Consider the following 24,307-nt stretch of genomic DNA (forward strand, 5'->3'; position numbering starts at 1 on the left):
AGCCAATGGCTGAGCATCAAAAATTGCTGGAGATAGTTATGCAGCCTGTCTAGGTGTATGATCTTGACACTTGTGCAACTTATTCCTGTGGCTAAAAGTATTTGCATGATTTGAAGAGTGTACATTTAAATCGCTAAACTATGAATTCATTCCTTAGGGCAGTCGTTCAAAGGGTTATTATCTATGGCTTTATACGCATACTGAATTTGGACTGTACAACTCATAATCTTTGCTTTGATACAGTTATATAAGACCTGATGGTCACTTTGGCTATATATGCACTAGACAGAGATGAGACACTGGCTTGAGTCTGTGTCTACCTATCCTGTTTAACCATGAGCTTGTGTCCTGAAACAATTACGGCTCATGCCCAGATGAGCAATGCCTAAGCATGGCTCAGGGTAGTGCAAGTCACGGACTATTCTAAACAGGCAAGGCCATGCTGATTTGGAAGGAAAGGAGTTTAGGTGTTTGGATCTGAGATTGGCACTTGCACTCTTGATTAAAGAAGGGGCCACTACCATGAGGTAATAGTACACTATTGCAGTGGGGCAGCAGTGATCAGGAGCAGCGAAAGAATAAATTAATAAAAACCTGGAAAAACTGACAAAAGGATCCTTGCCTGCCTTCATGGATCTGAACTCAGTAAAATTAGAAGCATAGTGGATGTCAAAAATCTTATGACAATTGTATATTTTGAGTTTCTCAGGATTGTGATTCTTTTAATTAAAATGAAAGGGAAAAACCACAAGGTGAAAACTCAGGGAACATGTCTTCGTGGAGAAGAGGATGTGAGAGAACAAGAATGTCTCCTCCTGAAAACTTCTGAGCACATATTATAGAAACATCATCATGAGGGGTTGTATTTAATCAAGAAATTAAATGTAGTGATTGAAGTGTGACTTAATCCTTTTTCAAGCAAAAACCTCCACAATGTTTCAAACGTAATGTTGCTACCAGAATTGCCATAATGGTAGAATTTTAAAAAGGAATTGAAAACCAGAATGCCATTACACAGGTTTCTTGTGAATTCTGCAAAATGTTAACCACATTGATACTAATCTCATGGTAGAATGCATATGCTAAATTCTTAACAAATTATGTTTAAATCCAAAGTGCATAAAAGCAGACTGTGTTCTTGAATCTGAAAGTGCCAGGTAATCGCTTTGTGCATCTCTGAGAGGATTACCTCACACAGAAGCCTTTATTTTAAATGCAGGCACCATTACAATGAATCACTCAGATTGCTCCAGTCCAGGAAGGAATTCATGAAAAACAAACAGCCCATAGAAAGATCTACAGAGGATTCCCTTTCTTACCAGCACTCAGGTTGGTTCATAACTATAAAGACAATTTTTTCTTTAGCATTAAAGACAATACAGTTTTACCAGACTAGACTAATTGATGAAAAAGTCAAACATAGTAGCTGGTAAGTTTTGAGGGTTGGAGCTGCCTGCTAAAAACAAGCCATGCCAAATGCCAGCATGACTGCTGGTGCAGTTATTTTGTAGTAACTCCCACATAGATAAGAGACTTATTTTGGGGTTGTATTAATTCTTGGTTTTATAAGCATCTCTTTAGCTGTGTCAGAGATGTATGTTTTGGCCCTGCTGGATTTGCAAAGTATAGAATATATGAATAAAAAATATCAAAAAGTACAGGGATTACTTAAAATTGTAATTCTAGTGTTAGACAATGGCCAAAGTATGTGGATACCACACCAGCAATGCTGATGCATTGTTGTTTACTGCATTTCTGGACATAAAAGTTTCTATTGACATTAGAAGTACATCAGGTTCTGGAAACACTGTCAGTTTTAGGTTTCCTATTTTATCATATTCCCTAGCCCTGTGACTTGCTAGAATACTGCTAGACTTTTGATACATTTTTCATGTAGTATTGCAGCACTTCTTGGACGTGAAGTTTAAGTTGTTTGTGGTTGTACAAAAGTGTGCAAAAGATGAGTTGTCAGATCTTTATAGATGGTAGAAGAAAATAAGTCTCAAGGCATTTGGACTGTAGTGGAATCTTGTGTCTGATGGGTTTAATGGTTGTTGGCAAGTGATAAATCAGATACTCGACATTGCTACACTGAGGAAAATTAGTGTAAAAGTAGTAAAGATTATTTTAATTTTCCATTACAAAAAAATATTTTACTATTATTCTCTATAGTTATTTCAAGCTTTATAGCATTTTGTGTAAAAATTATCAAGAAAACAAATGTTTAAACTAGTCTGTCTTTCCCAATAAAGTCTAGAATTAATCAGTTATCATGGGTTTCCTCTAAAGTCAAAAACAGAAGGCATAGCAAAAACTGGGTGAGAAGGACAGCAAGAAACAGGTTTCTCTGTCTAGTACATAGTGGCTGGATTATTTTTTTTTAATACAACCTGGCAGCTATCCACAAAGAGCAATCAGTTTCTTTGAAGAGAGAAAGGCTAGTATCCTCTTGTTACTTACTTTTTCTGCCTTCAGTACTTTGACTGACTGGGCAGTGATACGGATTTGGCTATATTAAACATGTCACTCACCAAGAAGGAGTGGAGTGGTTTCTCCCCACTTTGGTCACTAACAGAATGGCGTGGGGAATGACCAAGAGCTACCAAGACCTCCAGTGCAAACTTTCTAACGGCAGGCAACTGTTACCCACCCAACCCTGAAAAAAAAAAAAAAAACCCAAAAAAAAACCCAAACCCCAAACCTCCCAACAATGAAATCTGTTAAATTGGGGTCTTCTGTGAAGTTTATAGAAAGGCTGTCACCTAATGGAATCTTTCACAAAGATCAGCTTGATGGCTGAATTTAGCAGTGGCAAAATTCCATAATATACTATTTTTCTACTAAATGTATGCCCACTAAGGCTTCTTTGCATGCTGCTGAACCTCGTGATTTTGTTCCATATGTTTTGTTCCACAGTCAGGTCACTTTAATATATATACTGCAAATAAAAAGGTTCACTGAGGACAGGTATAGACAAATGATTGCAGTTTTAATAAACTTAGAATAGCTTATTGGTGCTAGTCATTCAGGACGAAGATGAAAATGACAAGATTACAGAGTTCTTTTTCTCTGTTTTTCAGTGTCCAGGGATTTGCCGTCCCTCTTTGATTCACCCAGTATAGCTTCACGTGCAGTATTTCTTCTCCTGCTTACAAGAGATGGTTGATTGTCTTCATTTCATTTTTAATTGAATTCCCTGCACTTCAAGTCTCTCAGTTGCCTTACATGAACAACTTTGTTGTCACTTCTTGAATGCTTTTCCCTGGCATAATCCAACAGCAGTCTCCCTTAATTAGACCTTAAATCCAGCTGCTTCCTTTGTGTTAATAGTTATTTCTCCTTTAGCTTACCCTCTCCTTTTCCCATGAATGACACTTCAAAGAATTGCAATTCATTTCTGTCTACCATCATTGACTGAGTTAAGCCAATCAAAAACAAGCAAAAATTTCCCTGAACCAGAAACACCATGGCCTGAAATAAAGGCTATTGTACTTATCAAAAAATGAAGCACTGCAGCAGCCATTTGGGTTTTATATCGTTCTCTATAGTGGAAGCTGCAGATCATCATTTAGTAAAGTGCCCTTGAAAGGCCAAAGACATTTTTCTCATTGGCACAAATGTGGGGATATGCAGAGATGTATTTGTAAAATTGACAGCCTTTTTGTAAAGCCTACAATCTGTTAATTTAGCTTCCAGTAACCTAGAACTGCAATGCATGTACATTCAGAGAAAAACCATCAACACTATAAAAGGTCTGGTGTAATATTAGCTCCAGTACAGCTTGGGACAGAGTACTGTTTTATTGTGGAGGTTGCTGTTAAGTAAAAAGCAAGCTGTGACATAAAAGCCACGTAAGGCCCTGGAAAGCAGGGGACAAGGAACTGGAAAGGAAGAGTAGAATCTCTGGGTAAAAAGACAAGAAGATTAGAACTGGCATGAGGAAAGAGATAGGCAGAGGACAGCTTGAAAGGGATGAAGCAGCAAAGATCAGCTTTATCATGATAGAGCTTTCAGGGTTGTGGGAATCCTAAGGTGTCTCATTGTGCATCAGCTGTCAGAAGTATCTGGGACATTCATTCAGAGTTTCATACTCTCGTAGCCCTGGTCCACACAGGGGTCACAGACAACTTTTGCAGGTACTTCTGCACTAGCTCAAGTGTCAGAGCTGAGAGCATTGAATCTAAAGGTTCCAACCTTGCAGATGTGGGTATCAAAATAAAATTTACTGGGTGGTTTGTGGGGGAGGAGGCTATTACAAAAATTTCACATTCCTACCAAATACACTAATTATAAACTCTCAGGAAAAAACAGAATTATATTTTTAAGTATGTGGACAGTCTATGGTGATTCTGTCAGGCATTAATGTTTCAGGGAAGCCTTGTCCCTCCTTCTGTAGTAATGCTGCATTCAGAGCACAGGAAGGTGCAGCACAGTACCCCTGCCACCATTGTTGTACGGGTTGGAAGGTATGTAGTGAGGGGTGTAAGAGAAGTGCTTGCTGTAGTTAACTCAATGGTATATACTAAACCTCTGCAGAACTGAGTGTATCTTAAGGCACTTAAGGTGTGCTTCTTGTGCATCATCACTGGTATGTTTCTTACTTTTCAAATGGCTGATTTAAGGTGTTTGTATAAGACTTGCAGATGTGCTGACTGTCTGCAACCACAAATAAATGTAAAATGGAGACAATATCTCCATCTTTCCCCTTCATTTCTCATGAATTCAAGGCTGTGAAGATACCTAGTCAATGTTTGTAAAATACTTGGATGGTATAATGATGAGTGCTGTAGAATAGACTTTGAGGAAAGAGATAGTTCTGTACTGGGGCTTAGGCAGTGGGCAGCAAGTAAAAAATGGAGAGAAAACAATAAATAATGTACTAGTGAAGTATCATTGTTGGTCATTATTCAAGGTATGGCAAATTTGGCTTTAGATCTCTTTATACTGGAATGAAAATGCCATGGCCATATGACACAAAATATTATCTGTATAATACTCTACTGGTTCATATTTCTCTAAAAATAAAAATTAATAGGTCAATTAACTAGCTTATGGTACCAGTAAGGGTTGTTAAATTAGATACCATCCGTCATGTTTTAGATGATACATGTGCACAAAGCCAAGTGAAATTCTAGGTTGTTCTCTGCCTAATGTGACAGTATGCAAACATAGTGTCTGTGTGCCAGAGTGCAGCAGGGCAGCCGCTCCCGACGGGCTGGGGAGCCATCTGCGGTGACACCGCCGCTGGCAGGGGCCTCGCTAGCAGGGGTTGCTCCCACAGTACCCAAGCAAAGCAAGCAGGGAAGGCTGGACTGTAGTAGCCAGGTTCAACCAAGTCTAGTCTTCGTGCTAAAATAATTCTCTTCTTTATTTGCTTCTTCCCCTTTTTGGCTTGCTTGAGTGGAGGAATAATGCTCCTTTAACATTGTACAGATAATATTTGGTATGCTGTGCATGAAGATGAAGTAGGTGATAAAGTAAGTGTGACCAGACATATAAAATCCAAGCTGAATTTTTCTTGCAACCTTTTGAAAGTAAACTGGAGTAAAGGTAAATGATGTTATAATAGAAAAAAACACAAAAAGGAACAAAAATTGATGAGTTAAAACCAATTTAAGTATAAACTTCCTAGAAAACTGAGCAAGTATAGAAATCTCTCCCTTCCTTTTGTCTTTCCAGTTCTACCAGAATTAAAGCTGCTCTGTGGGGCTGATTTTCTACAGACATTTAAGACACCCAATCTCTGGAAGGAAGAACACATCAAAGAAATAGTGGAAAAGTTTGGTTTGGTCTGTATTAGCCGTGCTGGCTCTGATCCTTCTCAGTATATCAATGAATCAGACCTTTTAACTAAATTTCAGCACAATATCTTTCTGGTGAAAGAATGGATTCAGAATGAAATCAGTGCAACACAGATACGCTATGCCTTGTGCAGAGGATTAAGCGTAAAATATCTCGTACCAGATTCTGTTATATCCTACATTGCACAGCATAATATCTACACAGAAGAGAGTGAGCGGAAGAACGAAGGTGATTTGCTTCAGCCTCTTAAGTTGCATAACACAACAGTAAACCCACTAAATGACTGATGTCTGTAGTGTGTGAAGTGGAAGGACCTGGCACTTTTCCATGTAAAGTTCTTGAGAAAGTTGTTTCTTGTTAATGAGGGGAACATACATCAGTCCAGAATTTCTTGAATTCATGTGGTGTTTTAAATTCATGGGTTTGTGTGTGGTAATGCTTAAACAAATCGGGATGCTCAGCTACGTAGCTTAAAATATATAAAGAATAGTTTCCTTGTGAAAATAAAAGATCTAACAATAAATATTAATCTCCAGTAATACTTAAGGGTCAAACATAGTACTTTCCTGAATTGTAATTCTGTAATCCTACAGACAGTTTTAGCATGAAGATGCCTTACTATTCTGAAGCAGCAAAATAAAATGAACCATAACTTTTTTTAATATGTATGTATATCTTTAAATATATATTACTGCTAAACTTTGACTTTTTAGGGCCCTGAATAACTTTTTGTGTTTTGACAGTTTGAACAAGAGATGGAAATAAACCTTTCTTTCATGCAAGCACTTAGAACTGCATGCACCGTTCATATCACTTTTAAGCCTCCAGATTCACAAATGACAGACAGTCGTCATCCCCAGAGTTAAAGTGGGTTTCTTTGCTTCTCTGATCCAGTCTTCTATAAGAGTAAGTAATTGCTAAAGCCCTGGAGTAGATAACATATCCAAGAGGAACTTCAGCTGTACCATTTGAAGATACACAGTGGAAAATAAATTAAAATAGCTAAGAGGCTGTCTTGGTATTTGAGCCCTAATGTTAGCCAGAAAAATCCATTCTCTTATATGTTGTTGCCTATTCTGCCGATTCAGTCTATCTCATTTTTGACAGAAGACACCTTCAGAGAATATAGAATCTCTATAAAGTGCTACTTCTCTGTTTCAATGTTGCTTAAATTAACTGAAAGCATGCATTCAATAGTGATGTAGCATTTATCAATATACAGAATTAACTACTGCTTCTTAATACAAGTTTCCACTTTACTGGCCCTTTTTGAGCCCTCAGTTGGCCTAACAGCTTCCACTCTAGTTCTCTAGAAATAAGGAGCTTGTGGAACAAGTTAAAGTAATGCCAGACACAAATTGCTTTCACTAAAAGAGTCTGTCTGATGATTTTCTGAAAAGAAGGTGGCATAAAGTAGCTGGAACATATGCAAGGAAGAAGGATTCACCTCAAAAAGCATACAAGATAAGCACTTGTATAGCTTTGGCTAATATCCTAAACTAAAGCTATTTAAAAGGGTTTTTCTGAGTGACATGAAAAATGAAGAGTAATATGGTTAAAATGGATCTCCAGACAATCAGTACCCTTCCAGAAGTGTTATGGAAGGTGAATGTTTCATTCTGTTTAAATCAAGTCATCCTGCTGTCATTAGAAGTCTCAGAGGTTCAGCCTTGTGGAGGGATTTAAAGGCAACACTTCAACAGTAATCGGATTAGAAGGACTTGCATAGCTACATGGTCTAAAAAAGAGATAAAAGAAACTAGAGTTCAAACTCACCACAAAGAAGGGCAGTGAGCTGTGTGGTGCAGAATCAACACACTGTTCTGAGACTTTGATTTTGACAATTACCTAAAGTAGGGATGCCTGCAGATTTCAATGGTTACTGGAAAATGGTCAGCAATGATAATTTTGAGGAGTATCTGAAAGCACTGGGTAAGGTTCCCTTCATGTTTCTTTAATAAATAATCAATAAATGCAACCTGTCGTAGTCTTTACATAGATCTATTTTTTTTGTACAGTCATAAATCATTTCTGTGAGAAACATTTTTTTCAGGAATGCACTCTAAGAATTGCCTTATGCAAAATTGTTTTGTCTTAAGCAGCCTCTACTTTTTATGATCTTGAAGTTTACATTAACAGAGATTAAACTACATAGCTTAAAGAGGTAAGTGGCAGACTTCAAACTTTAAAAAAAAAAACATAATTTGAAAATTTTTTATGCATAATAAGGAGACAATAATGTATCTAATGCAATTTTGTGTGTTTGCATTTGATGTAAAGTGATAGTATTTCGATAGAAATATCGAAGGCCTTATTAACTGTCAAATACAAATGGTATTTTTTAGGATTCCATATAATCATAAAATATTAACTTATTAAAGTTAAAATAATTAGGTTATGGACTCTTTCCTGATGTGAAAGCTGACTGGAAAGATCTGGACATTTATTTATTTGTTCGTTTTAGTTCTCCCAAGAGCTACAAGCTTCTTTTTGCAGTAGACTTTTCTAGATTAAAATAATTCTTTTTCTTTTTCAGATGTAAATGTTGCTGTAAGAAAAATAGCAAACTTGCTAAAGCCTGACAAAGAAATCCTTCAGAATGGGGATCATATGATCATTAAAACGCTAAGCACTTTTAGAAACTACATCATGGAATTTGATGTAGGAAAGGAGTTTGAGGAGGATTTAGCTGGGGTGGATGATCGCAAATGCATGGTAAGAATTAGAACTGTAACAATGGACAAAAAAAAAATAATAATCTGAGGCCTTTCACAGACCACATCTGTTAACCATTTTGTGTGGCTATTTCTAAAATTATTTCTGTACTTCTCAGTTTGCCAAGAAGTGCACACAGTTTTTACAATGCGTTTACATTACAGGAATGCTAATTTTAATCAGGAGCACCGAACAGTTTTATCAATGAATGAATAGTAACTTTGGTGAAACATTACTCAATTATATTGGGATATTTGTTGGTCAAAAAGACATTTAGGTTCAGACTTTCAGAATCTCTTCACTGAGTAATGTTTCCCAGTAAAGGAAATCCATTGATTGCAAGGTCAGGCACTATTCCCCATGTATTAGAATGGCTAAGTGCTTAGAAATTGCAGCTTTTCTTTCTTGTGCTTGTTCCTGTGCTCTTTTCCTTCCTGGGTGTATTCATTAGAGCAGATGCATTAATTAGCCTACTGGAACAAATCTTACAGCAGTCAATAAGCAAACACTGAGGACTCTGCCTTATGAGCTCTTTTTGCTTGCCAGAGAGACAATATTTTCTAACTTATGGCTGATAAATACCAATTAACAGGGGAAAAACTTGAGAATACCAAGTTCTTTCCTGTTAGTTTGAGAGCATGACACCTGCAATATCCTACAGTGAAGAAGTTGTTAACGCAAAAGAAAATTATCTTGGGAGGGACTGTAAAGGAGAAATTAATAGGCCATTTAAATAGGGCCATTTAAAACCAATACTATTCTCTTACACTAGGATATGCAGAATTGCTTTTGCTGGGGTGATGGCAGGAAAGGGAAGGATCATGAAGATGAGAAAAAAAGAATGGTGAACTAGTGAGTGCCTCAACTAATCCTTCTGTACTCCTTGATAGAGAGGGTAGAAGCATGATAGAGTACAGAATGCAAAATTCATGGAGGCAGTGTGTATTTCTGTATAGAAAAGTGCCCCAATGTCATAATGCATTTTTGACTGCTGGAAGGCTCTTAATCAGGATGATGAGATCCAAGTCCACTGAACAGTTATGAGCCCAAAGCAAGACTTAGACTTAGGTGGCTAAATCACTATCAAAGATAGGAGTGTTCAAAACATCTGCTCAAGTGCTAAAAATGTCTGAAGTTCTCAGTGTTTGAGTCGGTGAAGTACTATTTTGTGTGTATACAGAACTGTCTCCATCTAAGCTTTATCTACTTAAATACCATTAAACTCCATCTAAAGGAGGACTAACACATTCTCTACATGGCAGAAAGAAGTAATTGTGCTCTGAGGCTGTCTAGCATGTGCCTGCAATGAGTTCAGACAACCACTGCACTAAAAAATCAGATTCAGAGGACCTGGAAATGTGGCCCTTGCATAGTCCTGCATTTGAAATGCTGAACAGATTTAACACACAACTCTTAATTACCGGACAAATACTCTAAATATTTTATTGTCTGTAACAGGCCAAAATTCTCAATGCTATTTTGCTAAATTGAGTGATAGGGAAGAATTCAAATTGTTGAACCAGAAAGAAGAAATTAGAGAAAGATTATTCTAGTCACTACAACAGCTATTTGATTTGGAGTGGAACCTAGTTCACCCTACTTCCAAGGGTTGCTTTTATCTATTGGCTGTTTAGTGCAAAATGCTCACTCAGCATTGGAAGCAGAAAGTACCAGTATCTTCTTGCCTTTTCCAAAAGAACCCAAGGAGTAGTCACTAACCCTGTTAGTTTTGTTAAGAATCACTTGGGCACATAAAACTCCACAAAAACGTTCAGAAATCATCCATGTCCCTTTATGGCCTCCAACAACAGATACCAACTGCAGCTGTACAGTTGGTCACTGATCACTGGTTCTCTATTTGCCTGTAGCAATGTATCATACTTTATAGTTTAATTTTCTTATTAAAGATTTCTTTTTGACTTGAGACCTCAGTTTTCCCAAAGGCAAAACAGTACAAGAAGCTGTCTTTCTGAAGCCACTGCAGCCCAAACCTGATAACCACGTCAGGCAACACTTGCAGTTGTTAAGCAGCAAAATAACTCCAATGGTCCAGAAAGACTCTTGTCAGAGAAGGGTCATGGAGTGATAGAAGAGATACTGGACCACTCCCTGAGTGGTGTTATGAAAAAAAATATCATAAAAGCAAAGGTTGGATATCATTCTTGGTGTTTCCTTTTCTCATCTATAGCTTATGAGACTGCATGCCATAAATGGCTTAATCGTTAATAGTCAACCTGTCTAATGGGAGAGATTGTGAATCAATTATTGTTATTTATGTTGTGGACTGAGCAGACCACTGGGCAAGTTTTATCCAAGTAGCTCAATGTATCAGAAGTACAAAGTAACATGGATAAGACAAATTACTCATTAAACATTAATCTGTATAGCAGAGCAATCATCAGGAGACTAGCAAACATAACCTTAGAAATAAGTCATCCAATAGGTATAGATCACTTTTTTCTTTTAATGAAGAATATATCATCTAAATAGAGTTAACATATCAGTAAAAATAATATTAGAACAGTGAATAGGTTAGATGTTGTGTATAATTCACTGAAATTGTGCTCACCTTTCAGTTGCAGAACATGTCTTTGAGTCAGTCAGGGTAGAGTGTAACTACAGTAATTCCAAATCGATACTGTCTGTGATGAGTAAAGGCTAAAAAGTTTTGCTGATACTTATTTTAGAAGTCGAAGGTTTGACAGTAGGAATTGATACTCCTGTGATAGTATAGGCCCCCTCATTCATTTCAGTTAGGATTTTTTTCATTTTTATAGTTGGTCACTCCTGGAAGCCTATCTGAACTTTCTGGAACAGTGAGTTAATTGAGCTGGATAAAACTTAGCAGTCTGTCCAAAACAGTCACTTTTTTGTATGCAACACGTTTTTAGGTGATTCTGTTTTCTTAAGGGATATAGGTAACAGCAGTTCATAACATCAGTTCCTTTAAGGCTTTGTTTCTGATGGGAAGTGAAAATTTGCTACTTTGAAATCTCAAGAAACTCAAAAGTCCTGCTAGTTTAGTTAAAGATGCAATTTCTCTGTTGTGTAGAACCAAAGATTAGGACAGCTGACAACACGGGAGAGATCACTAATCACAGTGCAAGGCAGTTCCAAGAAGACAGTAGATACTCAATGCATTCTAAGCATTGCTGAAACCATGTATGGAGTAACCTGCAGCACAACCTGGTCTCTTAAGAAATGCAGACAAGACATCTGCATTCACTTAGTTCCCATAATGCTGTTGTGCTTCTCCTGGAGCTTTTCCCCAGAGATTTTATCTCCTAGATAATAGTTAAATAAGAGTTTCTCTATTTGTTTGTAAATTTTGTGAAAGATGTGTCTCTACAAGTTTAATCATACTTAATATTTAGGGTTGTTAAAAACCCTAAATGGCAGTGTGAACTATAAAGGTAAAATAAAAGTTTACATATTCAAGAGCATCTTTTATTCTTTGCAAATGTTACAGGGTGCACATTAGATGGTGTAGAAAGACATCCCTTAAGACATTATTAAATTATTTCTTATATGATGTGAAGTTTGAATCAGACCATGTGATAAAGTTTCTACTACTTCAAAGAGTTTGTTCATGGTTTTAATTGGCAACATCTATCAGATATATAGTGTACAAGATAGAAATTAGTTAAGTGGATAACTATGGCTTTGGTATTTCCTGAACCGAGTATTTGATCCTGATATCTTCATTCTCAGTGAAGCTCCAGTCTCATCATGAACTTTCCTCAGTTTAAAGATAAATTCTATAGCCTCTAGTTGAGATTAATTTAATTAACATCTCAGGTGTTCCACTAAGTATAAAACCTTGTTTCATGCAAATAAACTTTACTGTGGAAAAAATTTACTGTGCACAAAAGCGGCAAGACCTGATTGAAAAGCATCTCCAAAAGTACATTCATCACCAGATAATTTTGCCTCCCTTTTCACCATCAGTAATAAACAGCGAAGCCGAGGAAACCTCTGCAATGCAAAATATGTACCAGTATACATAAGAACAGGGCAGAATCTGACACTAAGAAGAAGAGTTAGCCTTATGTACCTTCACAGTGTATTTGCTCAGTACATCAGTCAAAAGTTTGTAAAAAAGTTAAATGAAAAAACTTAAAGGCTGAAACGAAGGCTGAAGTTTCATGTTCCAAGTCATTGCACCCAATGAATCAAAGCAGATTGATAATGGGATACCTCTGATGCAAAAATTACTTCCCTAGAATTTTTACTTTTCTAATAATTTTGCTGCTAAAGTCAGAGAGTTTTTGCATTATAATTTTTCTCTGCTGCTCAAGCATTTGAATGAGACTGAATTGCTTTAGCTCACACTCTCCAGAATGAATCTCTCTTTTGACAGAGACTAAGGGCAAGTGATCTGCTTAAAAAATCAAGGAAGATTCTATGTTCTAAATATAGAACAGCAGAATTTCTTGTATAACTGAAAACAGCCTTAGTTGTGTTAGAATTGAATATTTGGCTAAGCAAGTGAAGGATGCTTCAGTAATTCAGAGCCTTGTTGTGCTCTTTGGCGTAGTACTTTCCTTCTTACATTGAAGCAGATAAGGAAATTACAATGACCGGGGACTGGTAAATAGATAAAACAGCAAGAATTTGAAATTGAAGTGGGAAATCATACATATTAACCATTTAGTTAACCAAAACAGAATACAAGCAGAATATAACCATGGATAAGTTATCAAATGGGTGTTTACGGTTCTATCACTGGAAGACTTGCTGGGATGGGTTAGGGGGAGGGGGATTTGGGAGTTGTAGAATTCACTCATCAGATCTATCATACATCTTACCATATGAAATATCTTCCTGAAAATATATAGTCATTTAACGTTTAAGACAGCCACATAAGGATTGTTCATAGGCACCTGACCAAGCCTGTCACACAAACCAGTGCAAGTTACATGTCCTGTATCCTAGTGAAAGGAGGGAAATTGTTCGAAACTGATCATGGCTCTGTTTTAAATAAAAAACATGTCTAATGTGAAACTGATTTCTCTCTAGTTTTGTATTCAGGAAAAATGCAATGAAGTTTAGTTGTTCTGGACATAATTTGGTTTATACTGCTGCAAGGTCAGAATAAAGCCCTGTTATAAAATCACATGGCTCATGAAGCTTATTTAACTATTTAGGCAGGGTTCCTCTCTTCCACAAATGGAATTCACAGCTGTTAATCTAGTTTAGAGTAGGTACTGGAATGAAGACTTGCTACCAGAACAACAACCAACAAACAATATTCCAATACTTGGAATTTCAGTAGGGATCCCCCACAGGGTGAGAAGACTCCATATCAATTGCCTGTCTAGTAAGACGCAAGATCAGCAGTATGTCTTTACTTGATCCCTCTAATTCAGCTATTTTGTTTCTTTACCTCTTCAAATGCTGTCCTTTTCTTTTAGACTTGGAAGTATTTTCTCATATACTTTGTTGGAACAAGCTTTGTTCTAGAATGACTGTTGCTGGGAGGTGTTTGTATGTCATTGCCTGTGTGTATGTAGTAGTCTTTTCTCAAATGTAGTGCCCTCTCTTCTTGCAGTACTGTGAATTCCCCAGCTCCTCATTGGAATAATCTCTGAATTTTGAGGGGGTTTAATTGAAAGGAGGTAGTCTTTATGTAGTTTTCTGTTGCTACTTCTGACCTTTTACAAACTGCTGTCCACAAGTGAGGAAGAGCGGTCCTCCAGTCAACCCCTCTGAAGCTCCAGAGAACAGAGGTCCACTCTTGGGTCTGTCTCAGCCTCTCTAAAACTCTGGTTCATTCAGTCTCTGTGCCTCAGTAAAGTGGAAGTTTCCTTTTTTCTGCCTTGTTTCACACCGCATGCTCTTTTGGCATTACTGCTTATTACATGTAAGTGATACGCTCAGCACATTTGCAGAGTGATATCAAATGAGATCTCTAGAATCTTTCGCCATATAATTTAAGATGTCATTAACTTCAAATTTTGCAGTGCTGGATTCACATCTAAAACCTGAGACTAATCAGAAGCTTTGAGCTAGTTATTCACAAAACCACTGCTAACATACTGAAGCTTTGTAGTGGAGGTGGTTTTGGATGGCCTTAGCATTTCAGCTTTTTGTGAATCCTAAAAAGCTCAGAGATTTATGAATGCAGAAAGTGAAATCATAAAGAATCAGCTATAAACCTGAGAACCAGACTTGCCAAATCCAATTTTAAATGACAAATCATTAGTGTTATGTACAATTGCATCTTGCTAAAATTACACAGAGGATAAATCAATTATACACATTAATTTAAACAGTAAGTGTCAGAATCAATTCTCATTCTTGCACAAAGTGAATTGGATGTGCTGTTTTCTACTTTTTTTCTGGCATAGGATATACACGAGTCTATTTTTGTATTATTTGTATACAATTTTATTTCAGTAAGAAATAAAAAATCCACCATTCCTAAGAAATAAAACAGTATGCACTGTCAGAAATATTGATTCTACTACTCCTCCCACATATTGTCACCTGCATAGCCTGGAGCTTTGACACATTTACTTTCCTACTCCCTGGAGCATGTCTCTAGTCATTGCTTTCCTTCATTGCTCTTATGAGCAAGCATTCAAAATAAGGAATTTGAACATTTAAGATCTGATCCTATCTGACAGCAGCTTACCCTTTGATCTAAAATTTGTCAATCCAATCCTAAGCTCCTTTGGTAGCAATGGAGATGCTGACAATCACAGAAGCAAAATACTGCTTTTGGAAGTGTCTCATCTTTTGACTACAGTGAACTTCAGTAAGCTTATCAGTCAGGTACAGAATGCCCGCGTTATAACCAGCTTGTCTTTCAATAACAACCTGAGCAAGTCTGTAATGTCATGAATATGTTTCAGAGTCCTGTAGCTATAGATGCCTATTATGAGACATCACATCTGCAGCCCCACAAGCAGCTGAGAAATTAATTGTATTGTTCTACCAACCATTTCCTATGAGTTAACTTTGGGAGTTTGTTGATGCACAGCTAAAAACAGGAATGATGAAATGGGAGGTTAGATTTATAAGTGCTTCTACAGGGTTAACTGAAATTAGTAAGGGAAGGACAGGTTGGTACAGACTTTATCATTCAACTTAGCTACAGGGTGGCTAAATATGTATAGCCTTTGTCCAGCAACAGTATCTTGAGATAAAGTCCAAGAATCCTACCACTAATTTTTCTGTTGAGTTTCTTGTTTTTTTCTCAGTAGTTTATCTGTCTGTCATCAACCTGCCAGATGCCAATTTGATGAGATAAAAGGAGTTAGAGGATGGAGAGATGGAAAACTCTGAACATGGTTGTAGCCCTCCTGTTAGCAGTGTGCAGCATGCCTCCTACACAGAAGGTCATAGGTAGTGACTACATTGCACAATGCCCCTTCACAGTTACATTAGATTTTGTCAGTGATATCAACATTCATTTATTCCATTAACACCTCATTTGATGAAAATTTCCCCTGCAGACTGCTTACCAGAGATTTTTATGTCACTTTGATACTTAGTACAGATGAAAATGCTTTATCTTGAGAAGCTGTTAAATACCTTGTTGGATATATTACTATGTTTGACCAAAAATTCTAGGATATTTTCTTCAATGTTATTTGTAAACACAATAGAGGACACAGCTCAAATTGGGTTCTCCTGTGTCATCTGACCTAAACAATTACTTTCCATTGTTTAATCCTTCTTAAATCATAATTACAGTTGTAAAATGACTGGTCATTCTCATAAGCAGAGAGTTACTGGACTGAGATGGAGCACAGAGCGTGTCATGCAGTTTTAGAGCATTGCAGTCATTTGCTGCACCATAATATAGAGACAACACTCTGAAGGGAAGTAGAAGAAAAATAGAACTGGTACTGCTGTGTTTCTCCTACAGATGAGAAATTAATATCACATTTTTGATGAAAGATGGTAGCTGCAATTCATATTTGTAAATGCAATGTGTTAAAAATCTATGTAGCATTAACAAAAAATGTTCATGGACTACTTCAAAAAAAATGTTATATTCATTCATTCATGTGTAAAATGCATTATGTATCTTCAACTGCAGAGCATATGACACAAGCAAGCACTCTAGGAATAGCCAACGTTGGAATGAGAAACATTGTGCAAAGCCAGCATGAAACGTTTTTGCATTTAGACATCACTGGGAAATGCAAAGTTCTCTGATAAAATAGTTTGATGACTGTTTCAGTAAATTACAAAAGTCAGTATCTCTGGCTGTGTGTCAGTATGACTTGCCACTAGAAGGTGGAAGTAGTATCTGTTGTAATTCTACAATACTTCACTACTGTTGTTGCTACTAGAGAAAATGCAAATACATAGTCATTTAAATCTACCTTGTCTCATAACTGAAAACAGTAACGAGAATACTTTAATTATCATTTCTTCTAGCTTTAATTTTCAGGAAGATGGTGTTGCTATGCACATGTATTTAAATCTTCGTAACACAGAGATTAAATCACTAACAAAAGTATGTGAATGGCCAAGTAATAAAAGGAAAATATCTAAGTACACCAAAAAAGTGTAGGACTACAGAAATCACATCACACAACTAAAGAAAATTTGAACATTTTTGTGTTCTCAGGCTTCAAAGACTTCTTCACCTCCCAGAGGAGCTCCATTCTGTATTTATTACACCTCAAGAACAAAAGAGTATATAATCCAAAAGATGTGCAATACTGCTCGTTAGAATTTTTGAGAAAAGTTAAATTGAGGGAAGACTCACTCTTATTTATCTCACTCCATTAACTTTTCTTGTGCTCTTTCAGTATTTTTAATCACACTATTGACTAATCGCATTAATCTGTTTTCTATTGAAGTTTCCTACAGAATTATACGCATTTGATCTAAGAAGTATTTGTCTTAGGTTTAAGTATGATCATGTAAATAAGCAAAACTTAAGCTTGCTTATGTTATGTACTATGTAGTTGAAAGGAATAAATGAAGTCTTTTATTTATCCTACAAGTAGTACAAGATGCTCAAAAAGGCAGAAGTCCAGTTTTAGAGAAATACTATATTTTCATTTAGTTCATTTTGTTACCATCAGGAGACTGCTGCTTTCCAGTGTCCTCTAAGTTTATCTACTTCTCTTGCTTGTGGAGCAAGATGAAGAATAGGAACTGTCTGCCCAGGGATGCAGTGCTCCCCAAACCCTGGCAAAGATTTTCAGTCATTGCAGATAGGAGACAGTAGCTCCATCTCTGTAATCAGGCAAACCTTAGGTCATGCTATAATCAAAATAGTGGCAAACATGGTTAATTATAAAAGCCTATTTTTCTAAGAAAAGTGGCTTTACATAGAAAGTAAAGCATTTCTTTATCTTGCCTATTAGCAACACCACTGCTTATATAACAGCCATGGCAACTCCAACCTCAGCTAATACTCAGTGTGTGTCTCAATAGAGATATTTGGAATGGAAGAGCTTCAATCTGTGTTGAGTTTTGTCCTTTATTATATGAGACATTACAGTTTAACCTAAAGAAAGAAAAGATAAAAATGCTACTGATTAATCTTACTGTCATGAAGTGGTTGATCCTGCTAGCAAAGAAGAGGACATTATGTTCTCCTGCAATATATTCTGTGCTTTATAACCTTCATAGCAAAATAGCTACATACAAAAAGCAGTAACTGTATGGTTTACTCATATCCTTTCAGTATTTATATTTCTCAAAGGGAAGGCAGAGGATGATAACCGAGAATATTGGCTGATAAAACAGCTTGGTTAACTGTATGTGGTACTATAATCTTTTTGGTTATTACCAAATTGCCAAAAGCAGTATCTAATCTTGACTGGAAAAACAAGAGAGGCAGAGAAAAAAATGCGTTGCTTTCTAAAATGAAACTATTTCAATCTCCCTTAGAGACTGAAAAAGATGTTTCCTTGTGCTGCTACAAACATTCTCAGTTGCCCCCAAGTGTCCTAAACTAGTGAATATTATCAAGACTAGTAACTTTCACAATTGACATTGAACATTAGTAGTACTAATAAAGTTGGATCTTACATGGTATATTGCCTTTGAATTCACATATAAACCCACAAAATTTAACTGTTAAGCTAGTCTAATGATTAAACTATGCTGAGCTAATACTCAATGGACAAAAATAAGTGCGGTTACTAAGCAAAGTGGCTTCATTCCACAGTATCCCTCCTATCTACAAGTCATCAGTAGAAATAATGTTCATTTTCTAATATATTCATTTTTTAGAATCATCAGAAAATCTTAATTTGTTAACTTATAAATTAAACTTTTTTCACTTTTACTAGTAGTATTTGTTATCTTCTGTCTCCAACTGCATGTCTGCTGATTAAAAACAGATATGGAAGAGGATTTAAACTATGATGACCACATTTACTATGGCTCTACCCAAATGTGCTGTTCCTTCCTGCATTAGCATTTTATACATTAAAAGGATATGGCTTTTTTTAAATGTGATCTACTACTTGGTTTAAATACATCATTTTACAAGAGTGAACAGAATAATTTGTGAATGCATTTTCCAAATTCAAGAGATTTTTAGCAAGGACACATGAGTTTCTCTTTCAGAGACCCCATATGGTGCAAACAGACTATATGGGATCAATAACAATGCCTTGCCCAGGATTAGCTATGCTGGCACTCTTTCTAGTGATTCATTTTCCATGCTTGTTTAGTCTAAAGCTCCCCAGGGGTGGAGACTGCTGGCTGTACTCATTTAAAGATAGTGGCTATCATGGTTATCATTTAAGAATTAATTGTTTGTGACATACACAAATTAAATAAATAGGGCTGCGTAGTTCTTGAATGTTGAACTGCTTTTAGTTCCCAGAATGACAAATGTAGGCTGACTTCTTTTCTTAGAAACTACACAGGATGGATGCAGTAAGTTTTCCTTTAATGATAGATCAGAATTCATCTTCTCTCCACATTTGACAACTCATACAGGCAGTGACTGAAGACTTTTACAAGGTAGACAGTAATCCCATATTTAGTCCTCAGATTCACTTCAAACAAGCTGGTTTAAAAGCCATATGCTAATATTGATGTTAAAGTATCCTCACGGAGCACAAATTGTCACTGCTCTTCCGCTTCCCTCATTAAATATTTTACAGAGTATTGCTTCTCTTTATCTTAGGGAGACGTGAAAGGCAAATTGTCAGTAAAGGCTAACCATAGTAACAAGCTGTAGGATGCACCCTCATACATTTAAGTAGTTTTTGAATCAAGTTCTGCTGAACTACTGAGGACAGCATCAATATTCACAAAAGTGATATGCTGAATCCTGCAACACCTTACCCTTATTCTGCCAGTCCTGGCTCAAGTAGTTCTCCAGCTACAGTTATACAAAGTGGGATGCTGGCAAAGATACCAATTTGCCGATACTTCAAAACCACTCTGCTCGATGACGGAAGCTAGATTAAGACATGGGGAAAAAACAGCTCAGGATTTAAAAGCTTTGTTCATCCATAGATGCCAGTAGATGTGTACTTTTTTCAGGTAGAACAGCTGAGGAATCCTTCCATGGTGGAAAAACAAACTGAATCTCAAGTTTTCAGCTCCTTTTACAAATACAGTGTTAGGCTGCACATCCATTCTGCTGCTCTATTTGTCCACAGGGAGAGAGAAGTGCACTCTTACACAATTATTTTTATGATATTTTTTCTTGCATTTAAACAGCTTTATCTCATCCTTCCAGGTTTTGACAGGCAATTGGGCAGCAACTTTCTATTTAAGCTCATTTCTTTTGTAATTATCCTGTTACAACACTCTACAATTATTCCTCTTATGAGATACATTAATCATTTATTATATTAGAGAGAAGTTTTAATTTAAGAAAACTAATCATATTATCAGAGAATACTACAGTAACACTGAACATGTCTATTTTGTTAGACCACTGTATCTTGGGATGGAGATAAGCTTCTTTGTGTGCAGAATGGAGAAAAAGAAGGTCGTGGTTGGACTCAGTGGATTGAAGGAGATGAAATGCACCTGGTAAGATCATGTAACCGGTTTTAAATGCCACTCTATTAAAATGGTTAGATGTAACACAGCAGGCTGTGTGCTATGTTATCTTGGCTTACTTTGACATAATTATGTATTGGTGTGGCATTTGACTTTTTTCTAAAGCAACAATTTCATTTGGAGCCATTATGCTTTTATGTCCCTTACAAAGACTGCCTGATTTCAAAGCAGTACTCTTTCTGTGTTAGCTATCTGTCCAGACATACCAGTTTGAAATGTTTACACTGAGGAAGACATTTAACAATGTCCTTCATACAGTCTGTGATATACACAGTATGGGAGCTAGTGAAATTATGCATCCAACAATAAGCCATAAGGGGAAAATAGACCATTGTTCTTTTAAAATAATTACAGGCCAGACTGCATTATAGCCTAGAGAATTAAAACAGCAATTAAGTTTTTGAAATTTCATGTTCTTTCAGACCATCATTTTTATCTTTCTAAGTTAACAGGACCTGAAAGAAGATGCCTATTCTTTTCTCACATATCTCTTTATAGCATCCTTACTCTCTCATCAACGTGAGTAAAAGGCAGTCTTTCTGCTGAGATAATAAAATCCAACCTCCATTTCTGTTCACTGTTCAGTACTATTAGCATTCAGCAGTCTAAACTGATGTTCTCTAAATATTCAAATCAGTAGCAGAGCTATGAAATCTTTGCAAAAGTACCCCAAATCCCTTATTACTAAACACGATTTTCAGGAAGTACTGGAAGTCCCAAAAACCACTTCAGGAAAGGAATGTATATGACAGATCTTACCATCTGGACTACATACTTGATATAACACAGGTAGAAAGTTACTGTGTAAGTGGTCACTTTATAGCTGAGGTCGTGGGCTCACTGAAGGTAGGGGGGAAGCAATAAAAAGGAGACTCCAGAATTTTCTGTATATACATATTCCCTCTATCTATACACAGACACACTACAGTATTTGCACACTATCTCCCAGCTTCACAACAGTTGGTGCCATGACACCAATCATCAGCCCTCTCAGATTCTATGCTAGCAAACAGGTTGCAATTAGCCATACATTGTCCGGCCTAGAAGTTCAACTTACACCTTGCTGCACTCATCTGCACACATATGAAGCCATAGCACTAGTTACTCTTAGATTTCTCTGTGTTGGCATCCTGGTTTCTGTCCCTTGCTAGCTCTGCAGTCATTCTCTCTTCCCATGTCCTGTCTGCAACACCAATTTCTTCAGCCCCAATTTCTGCTATCCTTACTCTGGTTCATGCTCTAGCCATACAACCTAGCCATGGACCTCTAGGCCAGACCACTTTCTATACTTGACCCTGTCAAGAGTTTGATTTTAGAAGTCAAATTCAGACTCAGTCGCTCAAACATATGTGTTTAGTGCCACTTTAGGTACCCCAAGGTAAACTGACTGATCTGAGGCTGCTTTTTCAGAAGGCTGTGAAGAGTTCTGTATCATACCTGCCAGCTCATGCAGGCATCCATGCATTGATTGGCACGTGTACAATTTATCACAATCTGTCTCTCATGTACACAACAGTCAGTACAAAATCACTTCATGCAAAGGAAGTAATGAAGTATTTTAGAGGCCAGTCCCCAATATTTCAATTTTATCACTCTTCATGTTTCATGAACTTCAAAAGATGTCCTCTTTATTTCTCTGAATCCTTGTTAATGTAACTCTCTCCATTAAACATACAGTAAAACAGTCCCATTTAGTATCTTATTTTTGACCATCTGAGATTACTGGGTCCTGTACTCTTGAGAGTCCTTTGATTCAATGGGAAGTTACCTCTAAAAAATTGATACTTCGATAGCTTTATGATCCTACTGAACTTTACACAATGAGCCAAGTGTTAATTTAATTCTTTCCACAGTTCTGTAGAGAGTAGTACCACATCCTTTAGTAGTTTATTGCCTCCTATTTTCTCCATTTCATTCTATGTTCTGTACTTCATAGTTCTTTTTCCTCCTTAGATTCTGTTTTATGTGAGTGACTTATTTGACCATTCTCCGTTTCCTTTTGAGTTTTATTGTCCTTTTCTATTGTATTGATTGCCTCTGCTCTGTAGGTTTTTGTCACTGTCAGCAGATCTCTTAGCCCTTATTGCACAGTCCTGCGTCGGGGTTACCTATACAGAAGTGAACAAAACACGTCCTAACTAAAATCACTGTATCTGTCTGCTTGTTTCATCAATTCATCATGAAGAACCTTCTCTTACTAGGGACTAGCAACATATACCAATACGTTATTTACTCAGTGTAAGGTTTTCTAAGTATGTCATTTTATCAAAGTCCCCTATAAGAAAATATGCATAACTTCCCAGGATACTCTGCCTCCTGTTTCCTCAGAATATTCTGACAGCTTTATTAAAACTCTTATTTTGAAATAGAAAGTACATCCCATCTGCCAGGTCATACATAACCTTTGTCTTTATGTCCCTTAAGAAGTTCCACCCCTTTTTACTTCTTCCACTAAAACCAGTCAGCACTTCTGCACATCCCCACACATACTGTGTGAACTTCTCAGGTCTAACTTAAATAGTTTCAGTAATGGAGAAGATTAAACTGCATCTTCAGTGAGATGGTAAACAACTGTAGGCCTCACAAATCAGTGCCAAAGATGTAAGCATCATTGCACCTGCTTATGCACCTTTCACGATGATCCAATGACTAGCACGTAGGGATTTTTGAAAAGCTCTTATGGAATGCAAAGGAACAGCAGACAGCATTAGGCATCCAGTGTGGTCAAGTTCAGTCAAAACTCACTGCTGTGCTGTGATTTATAGACCTAGATCAAATCTTTTGTACACAACTATCTGTCCTTTTCTAGCCATGACCATTGTGTTGCTAGAGTGGGTTTTTGTAGGTTTGAACTACTAGTCATCCACAGATTCAGAACCAGTTATTCAAATCCATCCCCAAATAACTTAGGTGCCCAAAACAGAGAATGCCCATTTCAAAGACCTAAGCAGTTGCACGCACTGCAAATAGAGAATAATGCACCAGGAACATATTTGGCCCGTTAAGATCTGAGATCCCAAAATAGCTTCTCTTACTCCACCTTTCACCAGAAAACAAACCCAGACCAGCTGGTTTCTTTAAGGATTAAAAATAGGCTAAAATATGTATAAGCCACACAATCTAATTTGATAGAAACTTGTGGATTCAAATTAAACTGAACATACACATGAATGTATAATGCATGTGTCCTATGTAAAAGTTGGGTTTTTTAATTATTTTCTCTTCCTAGGAAATAAGAGTGTGTGGAGTCAAGTGTAAGCAGATCTTTAAGAAGGTACAGTGAGCCTACTGCTGATACAGAAGTGAAGAACAGTAGAATTTTCAGACTTACCGCCAAATCTCTGAATGCTAGTAACGAACATCATCAGTGACAAGAGCAAACACAGAAATGAAGATCACATTATAACTGTAAAATTAGAATTTTTTAACAAATCATTTTAAAGAAATAACTGCAAATAAAACTTTTTAGAAATGCCAATTAAAGATACTAAACACTATACATGTATGTGTACCAGAATTCTTGACTATGCCAAAACAGCACTGTTAAGTGCAAAACAAGATAGTGGACCTTATTGTAAGCTCCACTATTGTAAGCTTATTGTATTAGCTTGTAAGCTAATTTTTTTACTTACAATGGAAATCACCCTTCCATAGCCTTAGCAAGAGGCCTCCAGGCAGTCTTGTTTTCAGCTGTTGAATTGTAGTTGTAGGGAAGCGATTGAAAGCTGTAGCATGTGGCTTACACCTAAATCCTGATTTCACTGAAGCCAGTGAGAATTTTACC

The 24,307-nt window shown here is 36.8% G+C and overlaps 2 protein-coding genes across 7 annotated transcripts in view; both read left to right on the plus strand.

Moving 5' to 3' along the window:
• The window catches only part of NMNAT3 (nicotinamide nucleotide adenylyltransferase 3), a 30,338-nt gene extending 23,875 nt beyond the window's left edge, over positions 1–6,463 (plus strand). For all 6 annotated transcript variants that reach the window (XM_074877729.1, XM_074877732.1, XM_074877727.1 and 3 more), the window contains 2 exons: positions 1,220–1,329; positions 5,680–6,463. In XM_074877729.1, coding sequence (XP_074733830.1) covers positions 1,220–1,329; positions 5,680–6,089 — 520 coding nt within the window. In that variant the 3' untranslated portion in view covers positions 6,090–6,463. The remainder of the gene's footprint in view (positions 1–1,219; positions 1,330–5,679) is intronic.
• Positions 6,464–6,724: 261 nt separating this feature from the next.
• On the plus strand, positions 6,725–24,020 carry RBP1 (retinol binding protein 1). Its single transcript, XM_074877733.1, has 4 exons — positions 6,725–7,734; positions 8,339–8,517; positions 20,392–20,493; positions 23,753–24,020. The coding sequence occupies exons 1-4, from the start codon at positions 7,662–7,664 to the stop codon at positions 23,804–23,806; spliced, it is 408 nt and encodes a 135-aa protein (XP_074733834.1). The 5' UTR covers positions 6,725–7,661; the 3' UTR covers positions 23,807–24,020.
• Positions 24,021–24,307: the final 287 nt, after the last annotated feature.

Source organism: Strix uralensis, chromosome 9 (assembly GCF_047716275.1).
Source record: "Strix uralensis isolate ZFMK-TIS-50842 chromosome 9, bStrUra1, whole genome shotgun sequence".
Classification (NCBI taxonomy): domain Eukaryota; kingdom Metazoa; phylum Chordata; class Aves; order Strigiformes; family Strigidae; genus Strix; species Strix uralensis.

Bases quoted from the DNA above. Each gene is read 5' to 3' on its own strand.
- RBP1 (XM_074877733.1), top strand. From the start codon at position 7,662: ATGCCTGCAGATTTCAATGGTTACTGGAAAATGGTCAGCAATGATAAT. The intron at 7,735-8,338 runs GTAAGGTTCCCT...TTTCTTTTTCAG, and splicing joins GGAGTATCTGAAAGCACTGG to ATGTAAATGTTGCTGTAAGA. The intron at 8,518-20,391 runs GTAAGAATTAGA...CTATTTTGTTAG, and splicing joins TGGATGATCGCAAATGCATG to ACCACTGTATCTTGGGATGG.